Raw genomic sequence first — 8,718 nt, 5'->3', positions numbered from 1 at the left:
ATATATATATATATATATGTGTGTGTGTGTGTGTGTGTGTGCATGTGTGTGTGTGTGAGAGAGAGAGAGAGAGAGAGAGTGAGTTGGGCGTGGTTATCTGTGCTCTATCGATGTGTGAATTCCCTTGTGTGTATCACGTTTAGCTTACAAAGAAAGATTTAGTAGACATCTGATAGGTATGATTTAATAACAACAGCATCAAATACAATGTACAACAGAGAACCTGATACATAGTTGCATGTAAAATAATATAGAAAGCACATGAAACAGTTTAAAGGTTATTCAATATAAGCGAAATTTAAAAAATGAAACAATGTACGTACTTGACTGGTAAAATGTGTCACGAAAAGTTGGATATTTGATATCTACCAAAAATGCGTTGTTGAATCAATACAATCTTTTACATATGGGTGTATTGCGCTACTGAAATAAATGAGAAACAAGTAATATAAAGAAACCGTAACGCTTGAAGAAACTTCAGTGTTATGCATCGATAGTGTCAATAAGCTCAAGGGTAAATTTTGGACTTGAACATATATAGTTTCTTTAGTTAATAGTTTTAAAATGGCTTGAGACAAAATTTGAAATTTGTTAAGATGTTTATTTAACACGCTAGCCAACGTCAACATATGATTTTATTGTCTAGCTAAAAGTTATACTTTATAGAAGCGTTGGTCTTACAATTCCTTGATAAACAATGAATAGGTTGTAATATTTTATTACAATACCCATATATATATATATATATATATATATATATATATATATATATATATATATATATATATATATATATATATATATATCTGTGTGTGTGTGAAGAAATCATATTAGTGATATCATATATATATATATATATATATATATATATATATATATATATATATATATATATATATATATATATTATCTTAGCACAGAGTATTTAGTAATTTTGACATGGTTATTGATTTTCTCTTCAGGGAAAAAAGAACTATTAATTTCGTTGTACATTTCACATGCTTATTGCTTTTCTCTTCGTAGAAAAAGAAACTGTTCATTTCGACATATACTTCAAATGATAGTTGCAAAAATCTGCTCTTACATACAGATTGTACTCAGATTGAAAATAAACATATCTACCCTTTCTATGTGCGAATAGCTTTATTCTACAGGAGGAAGGATGAGTGTTATAGTTTAGAGAATGCGCAATGTCATCCTCAATTGTTTTCTTATCCAAGTTAAAGATTGCCTCAACATATTACTAAAAATGAAAGCTTTATTTGCAAATCCATGTATATACTGGGATTGAGTTACAAAGAGTTTGAGGACAGAAGGGCGGATTGTAGTTGCAGTTGTTAGTACACCATTTATCCAATACATCTGTTCCAACCACGGACTTCCATGTTTTTTGGCAGCAGCTGCAAATTTTGCTAGATAGGACAGTGCCTTTGTCACATACCGCGCAGAGGACCACGAACGTACTCGAATCACTGGAAGCGTCTGCTGGCGGAATCTGTGTGGTGGGTACAATGTATTTCTTTGTTGTCAAGTTTACAATTTGATTTTGACCTGCCAAGAAATAGAAATAAAAATAATAAGAAAACCGAATCGCAATACAGAAGAAGAAAAAAATGATTGAATATTGCGTAGTAAAGACGAAAGCTATAAAACTGCCATGATCCTAAGTTGAAGCAAAGGTGAACATGTCATATAGACAAAAGAGTGCCACTTATCTGAATGCCAGTTCACATTGACCCTTGACCCAAACCCCGAAATAAATTGAAAAGGTATTGACGAAATACAACAGTTATGTATTTGTAATTTCTATACAGCTTAAAATTTAAATTTATTTTTTAAACATCGTATCCCTCTATACGAGAACATTTCTGAACCACTCATAATAAAAAGAAATGCATCCCATGTAACTAGACCATAGGGGAATCACATAACTTGACCAATCTTCTTTTTTTGAAAAGGATAAAAGGCAATACAGTTCCTAGACAACAATATAATCGATGTGCTGTGCATTAAGCAGAGCAGAAAAAAGACTGACAAACAAAACCTGCCAGAAAATCAGGAAACATTCCCAAAGTTTAGACAACATTCAGAAGTGATAGAAACTCCAACAGGACACAGTCGGCCTTTTTAAATTGGTTTTCATTTACTGTAAAATGTTATAATAGAAACAAAAAAGATATTCCTGCAATATGAAATGTATAACGCGAAAACTAATAATGTAGCTATTCCTCTATTGTGCTTGGTAAAAGTCCACGTAAAAATGAATGAAACCACAATCTTTAGTGCCTATACATAACAAGCTTGCTAGATTATATAAAGTTACGTATAAAGAAATCAAAAGGAATCGTATGGCTAACATACTAAAACAGCGACACATGATATTATGTGAACTTAAAGACGGATAAACTGGGGCATAACGTTGACCCCAGCTGTAGAAAAAGAGCTGCAAAAGGAAATGTGACCATCACTGTGGTAAGTGGTGCAGTTCCGGTATGTTCTACTCCCAGAATCTTTAGATACTAACGGGGACATCTTGCAAACATTCATGACAAAAGCTAAAAATAAATTTGTTTGGAATATCTAATTTACACATTAATACCTGTTTAGTAACTGTTTGACTAGATGCGTCATTTATTGGGTTTCTGTTGGTTTTTTTTATTTTATCGTGTACTGCCTTGTACAGTCACGTGGTAGTTATGCAATATTTATATGTGTAGCCTACTACTCGATCCCAATTACGTAATAAAACACATAGCTAAAAAAGTGAATAAATGTCAGAATTTTATCATAGCTTCTTTACATTAGTACCTTCTTGTCCCCACGCTATTGCTCCGCCAGTACTATAATTAGAACTCGGCTTCACGGTTGCAACCACCCCTCCCATCATATTCAAGCTCTGAACTTCCAGAGGATTGTAAGGACATGATGCAAGGTTTCGTATGTCGTTACTCGTAGTAGTGGGTTCCACAATAGCTATGTCAGCACAGTTCACGAAATGCTCCTGAACATCAGAGTTCCAGTTGTTGTCTAAAATAATAGTCATTAAGAGAAGAACGTCTATTAGACTTTGTTTAGTGCTTACTCTAATAACAGAAAGGGGAATATAACATTGAATAGGAACATTTAGTGTTGAATAATTATCAACGTGATTTGTATTCTTTATATACATAATATTTTGAACCCTGCATGATAGTCTTCAATTGTAAAATGGCGATTTGTATTTCTTGAAAGCACCTGGAAAACGAACTCTACTTAATTAAGAAGTAAATATTTAAATGTTTAAATATTTGCAGCAGTTAAATTTTCTGCTTCACATGTCAAACCATAACATTTCTTTCACGTTTACCTCAACATCAACTAGTGCAGTGGGCTAATATAAATGGATATAATTAGTTATTTCTTTCTACAAATATTTTTGTTCAAACTATGTTATGGCTGGAGTAATCCTACACCTCGCCCAAACACACATACGCGCACGCAGACACAAAATCTCAAGAAGCCAAATAAATTGAAAGGTCGGTCCTTACAAAATACCTTTTCACCGTGACATAGCGATACACAAATGATATGCAAGCGCATTTAATGTGATATGTTTCTACATAATAATAATGTCAACATTTTAAAATCACACCATTTATTTATACAGAATAAATATTGTCATAGAAGGTTTATACATTTACTTATAATTCTGGTGTAACTGCGCATCGTAAATATCAATTTCACTCACTTGTCCGATACCACCACTGGATGACACATCTGTCGCAAGTGATACCTTCTGGTAACTTCACGAAGTTGGTATACAATTTCGTGTCAGTGACTGGGTAGCGTGTGTCATAGTTGTTGTCCACAAACGGAAGGCTATAATAGCTGTCAGACCCAGAGAAACATTTGTCCAGGTCACCTTGCTTGGTTTCCTCCTTGTTACAGAGACGAATTTCATACCATCCCTTGTGTGCGGCAGTTATTTGTACCTCCACTTTGATGATTGATCCTTTAACGTAGACTCGGCCTACGTCTCTAGGAGCGTATTTGCCGCCATACTCGTTGTTGCGTGTTCCAAGGGGTATGCTGAATTCCTCCCCACAAGCGGCACACCTTCCCATATTAACGCTGTTATACTGAACCTAAATTAGAGATTTTAATTATTTTAGATCAAATGACCTTAAATATGCATATACAATTGGTAACATATGATAGCATTGACGTGAGCAATAAGACGTTTGTGGAACTTAAAAAATTATTTTATTAAGCTGAACACTTACTGTCGCACATAATAAAACCATGGGTCGACACCTGGACAGTCCAGGTACAAATATAACACCTATCCTACGAGAATTATAACAAGTCCTTTCTGAGAAAATAAATAAATATCTAAAACTATCTGCTACAGAAGAAAAGGATCAACTTTACATGATTTTGGCCCCGTAAAGTGGATGTAAAATTCCTTCTGATATAATCGATCATTAGGCATTCGTTGAGGCTGGTGGTACTTTAGATACTGTTTCAGCGTAATGATTGCAAACAACAAAGGCACTTATGCGATCCAGAGCATAGACTTCCGAATACACTAGCTATGATCAAATTCTATTATGTGGAATGTCCGTTGGATAGGAAATTTAATTGGGGGTTTCTTGTGCAGAAAATAAATAGATACTGCTTTGGTTCAAGATCTTTACCACAATATTCGTATCGGATATGGGAATCTGTTTGCTTGCATGTACTGCTCTTCGGACCATGCATGAGTGCATAAGCTAATGATATACATAGAGTCACAAGTAAAACGCTAAAAAATGAAGACAATGCAGAACATACTGGTTCAGAACAAAACTTCTTCGGAATGTAACTTGAAGGCCAACAAACATGTCATTGCTAATCGAGATGTCTCACTTTCATTAAGTTACGTTTTCGCAGAAGAACTACAAACGGAAAGACAGTGCGGCCATTGCAGGAATATACTCTTTTCAAAGTCCATTTTGCCATTAAAAACAAATACATATTACCCTTAAAACAAATTTATAAATTATGAATGAAGTCTATGTACGCGAGACAAACTTGTCATCCGAGATATGAAACACGATCTTCAGGATACTTCAAAATGTACTTTTGACATTTCGACTTAAAATTAATTTTGTTTTACAATTTAATTTGAATCTCAAGTATGTTTGTTATCATAAATTGCAGTGCAGGTCTAACCTTCTAACACGTTTGGTAAATATAAAAGCATACAAATACACAAACTAAAACTTAAATCAAAATTTAACATGTCCAATTGAACTTTAAGATTAATGTTTAAAGTGGAAAAATGAGGACGATTTCTGAACCAAAATCCAGCAATTAATGCAGATAATCTTACCGACATTCCGCCACAGTTCTGTCCCATCATGTTGTAGTCCCTGTTGTAATTTGTACATTGGCTAAAAGCGGCTCTCATGTACCCTCTCATGGGTGGATCTTGAAGGTACCCATGGCCCCAAGCCATGTATATGTTACCCGTTATTAAGAAGCAAATTTGTAAAAACATGCCTGCAGATAGCTCGTCAAGATTTCAAGCTGGCAATATAAGTATTCGGTAGGTGCACGATTGCTCTATTAGACTGCTGTGTCCAAACTGATTGCGGGTATCAATATATATATATATATATATATATATATATATATATATATATATATATATATATATTTCATTCTTCCAATTACGTAGGCGGAAACCTATAGGGGCCTAAGGGGTGATTTCTAACCAAAGCGCAAAAAACTAGTTGACTTTAACTTTTTTTCAAAATTTCAAAAGTTATTTTTTGTTTTCACAAGAAGTACAACAACGTTTAATTGCCACATGTATTTAATAAGAACGACCAATGCTCTACATTTTTGTATATTTGACAGTAACATCATCAATAATGCAGGTATTGCACAGATGGTAAAAGGGTAGGAAGCCAGGTTAATGCGCAAGGATATATGAAGACATACTTGGAGGTACAAGATAAATGGGCAGGTGAAAAGGGAGGAAGAGAAGCACAGACAATCAAACAGACAGGTAGACAGGTTAGACAAGCAGTAAGGAATAAAATGTAATGCTCTTCAATTTATATTTTTCAAGTTGACCTTTTTATTGTTTCCTTCTAGTCACTGGTATATATTAATAGTGGCAGCATCTTGGTGTTAAGGAGGACGTATCTCGATATGCATGTACCCCATTTCACGCCTCCCGCTTTATTGATTCAAGTTTTCTTGTGTTAGTGTTATTCTATACTTCGGAGGGTGTGGACGTAGGGAGAAAGAAAAGTGACGCTTTACAGCATCTTGTTGTCACGCGAGACAAACAAAGGCTTTGTTTTATATTTCATTGATGTTGAAGTGAAATGGTCACGAATTTAAACATTGATATGCTTTTAAAGTAATAAATGTTGAGTCATTCGTATAATGAAAATTGCATATTGTTTTATCCCGGAAGAGATTTTTTACCCAGAGGGACGGGTGGGTGACTTGCAAAGAAATGGTATTGGTGCGTTATGCGAATCCGATAACATCCACAAGCTTTCTTCTTTAATTAATTACGTTTCTGGAACAATTGCCATCTTCTTCTACTTGTATGTCGGGAAATTAGTGACGATACCGACGGGTCACGTCTGGCAGGATCCGAAGAAGAAGGATAAACAAGAAGAAGCTTAACCTTTCAGATGTCATTATTGCATAGTGTCCTGCATGTTTATAGATGGCGATTGGTTAAGTTGCTCCGTCTACTTATCGATGCAAAACTGTATCGAACGTGGTCTAGACAGATTAAATTAGTCAAGTTTGTGTATAGGTGGAATTTCAATACGTGTCTTTGTTCTTCGCATTTCCTCAATGGTCGTATGTGTGTGTGTGTGGTTTGGATTTTTAACGTAGCTTTAACAGTTTTAACTATATCGCTATGATGTCTGCAGTGTGACAGTTTATAGTGACATGTAGCATCATGTCCAACCCAATCACATTATCCGGACACCAGGCCGACCAGTCCTAACAATAACCTCTTAATGTGAGCGCCTAACAAAGCAGGTGATAGTGACATTTGTATAAGTCTTTGGTATGACTCGGCCGGGTCCTGAACCCGCGATCTCGTGCATCCGAGGTGGACGCTCTAACCACTTAGGCCACCGGAGCGGTCGTCAATGGTTGGAAGTGGAAAAACGAGACACTATTAATATTCGGCGCCAGAACAGTTTGCGAAAAGAAGGGTGCATAAATGAATATTTTATCATGTTATAATTTATTCTATTTCAGAAATTAAGAAATGACAGTTTTGCAGCGAACTACATTTGCTGACCTTAGTGCAAACTAGAGGGATATATTTTGGTAAACATTATTTAAAGTTGACTATTCGTTCATGTGATGTTTAATGGTCTTCAGTGCACCATATCCATCCATTCCAAGGTAATGTGTCTCTGCAATTTCAGGGGAAAACTGTTCTTATACTCATTTAATTCTCATTGCTCCCGGTTTTCTTTCATTCTCATGTTCCATTCTTATGTGTGAACATAAAACAATTTCAAAATCAGATCGTAGTCCACAGAAGGCATTTTCTCCCATTTCCTTGTTTCCTACGATAATAATTCTCCTTATTGACATAATTTACAAATTGTAATTTTAACAAAAGTAGAAAAGTTAGTTTCATGAAATAACCTTGTGGATTACTTGAATGGATAAGCTGAAGGTGAAGCATAATAACCCAGACAAAATGTTTAGTTCAATCTTGTTTCTCCTTTATTACCTCTAACAACGTCAGCTAGGTGGTCGTGTGATCAACGTATTAAAACTATGAATGAATCGTTGCTTTTGGTTTTGACAGTACCATAGTGAAAGTCCAATATCACCCATTGAAAAATTTCCAAGACGTCAAATCCAAGGTAAACTGGCATGTTTACTCATAGCCTTGTTTGTCTCCTATAGATAGCGACCGAATTGTCAACAAAAAATTTCAATGAGACAAAAGCAGGATCGGTCACTAACTTGTCACGCCGCTCCACGTTATTTACTAGCTCGACATTGACTGGATTTCTAATGTTCTCCAATGTTTCGCAAAATAAAGAAGTGTTCATCAGCAAAGAAATATCATTTTAGAAGTAAGATGTTCCTAACCTTGACTTCTGCCTATTGAAGTCAATATAGATATTTAACTAAGCTACTTGCCTATATTTTAGGACGTGGTGAATTGTTTCAGGCTTGTTTAATGATTCCTTAACACGTCATTTCCATCGTGGTCAGAATACGTTTTGGAACGCTGTAATTTCCTACGTCGACTTTTGTTTCTTAAGTAGCATGTGTGCGGACTAAGCCCGTCATCCACAAACGCTATACTTTCTGGCATCATCGTGTGTTTATTGTGCGCGTCGTGCACTTTATTAGTTGATAGGATATATGCTTCTAAAATATAGCCTATGTCACTTTAAGGCAACTGCTTAGAAAACTTTTCTGTATTCAGCCACGAGAAATGTTATACACAAAGCTATGCGTAATCAGAAAGATACTTCGTTACAACAGATGCCACCGCGAATTTCATACTCAAGAAGATGAAATTTGTCGATGTCAGAAATAAATTATACCTTTATAAATTTGAGTCCTACACAACACATCAAGCCGGGTCCAGAAAAACTATAAAGCTGGATCGAGTTTATAATATTCCAGACAAATAACACGAAAGTTTACAAAGTTATTGGCAAACAGCAGAATATTTTATAT

The 8,718-nt window shown here is 35.2% G+C and overlaps 1 protein-coding gene across 1 annotated transcript; it reads right to left on the bottom strand.

Annotated features, from left to right (window-relative positions):
• Positions 1-168: 168 nt before the first annotated feature.
• Positions 169-5,616, bottom strand: LOC149781722 (uncharacterized). Its single transcript, XM_089935822.1, has 4 exons — positions 5,354-5,616; positions 3,728-4,124; positions 2,809-3,027; positions 169-1,551 (listed from the first exon to the last, which is right to left on the bottom strand). Exons 1-4 carry the CDS (start codon positions 5,519-5,521, stop codon positions 1,259-1,261), a joined length of 1,077 nt encoding a protein of 358 aa, XP_089791948.1. The 5' UTR covers positions 5,522-5,616; the 3' UTR covers positions 169-1,258.
• Positions 5,617-8,718: the final 3,102 nt, after the last annotated feature.

This window comes from Sinohyriopsis cumingii, chromosome 15 (genome assembly GCF_028554795.1).
Source record: "Sinohyriopsis cumingii isolate HCF-2022 chromosome 15, ASM2855479v2, whole genome shotgun sequence".
Classification (NCBI taxonomy): domain Eukaryota; kingdom Metazoa; phylum Mollusca; class Bivalvia; order Unionida; family Unionidae; genus Sinohyriopsis; species Sinohyriopsis cumingii.
The sequence above is the reverse complement of the archived record's forward strand: the minus strand, read 5'-3'. Positions and strand labels throughout refer to the sequence as shown.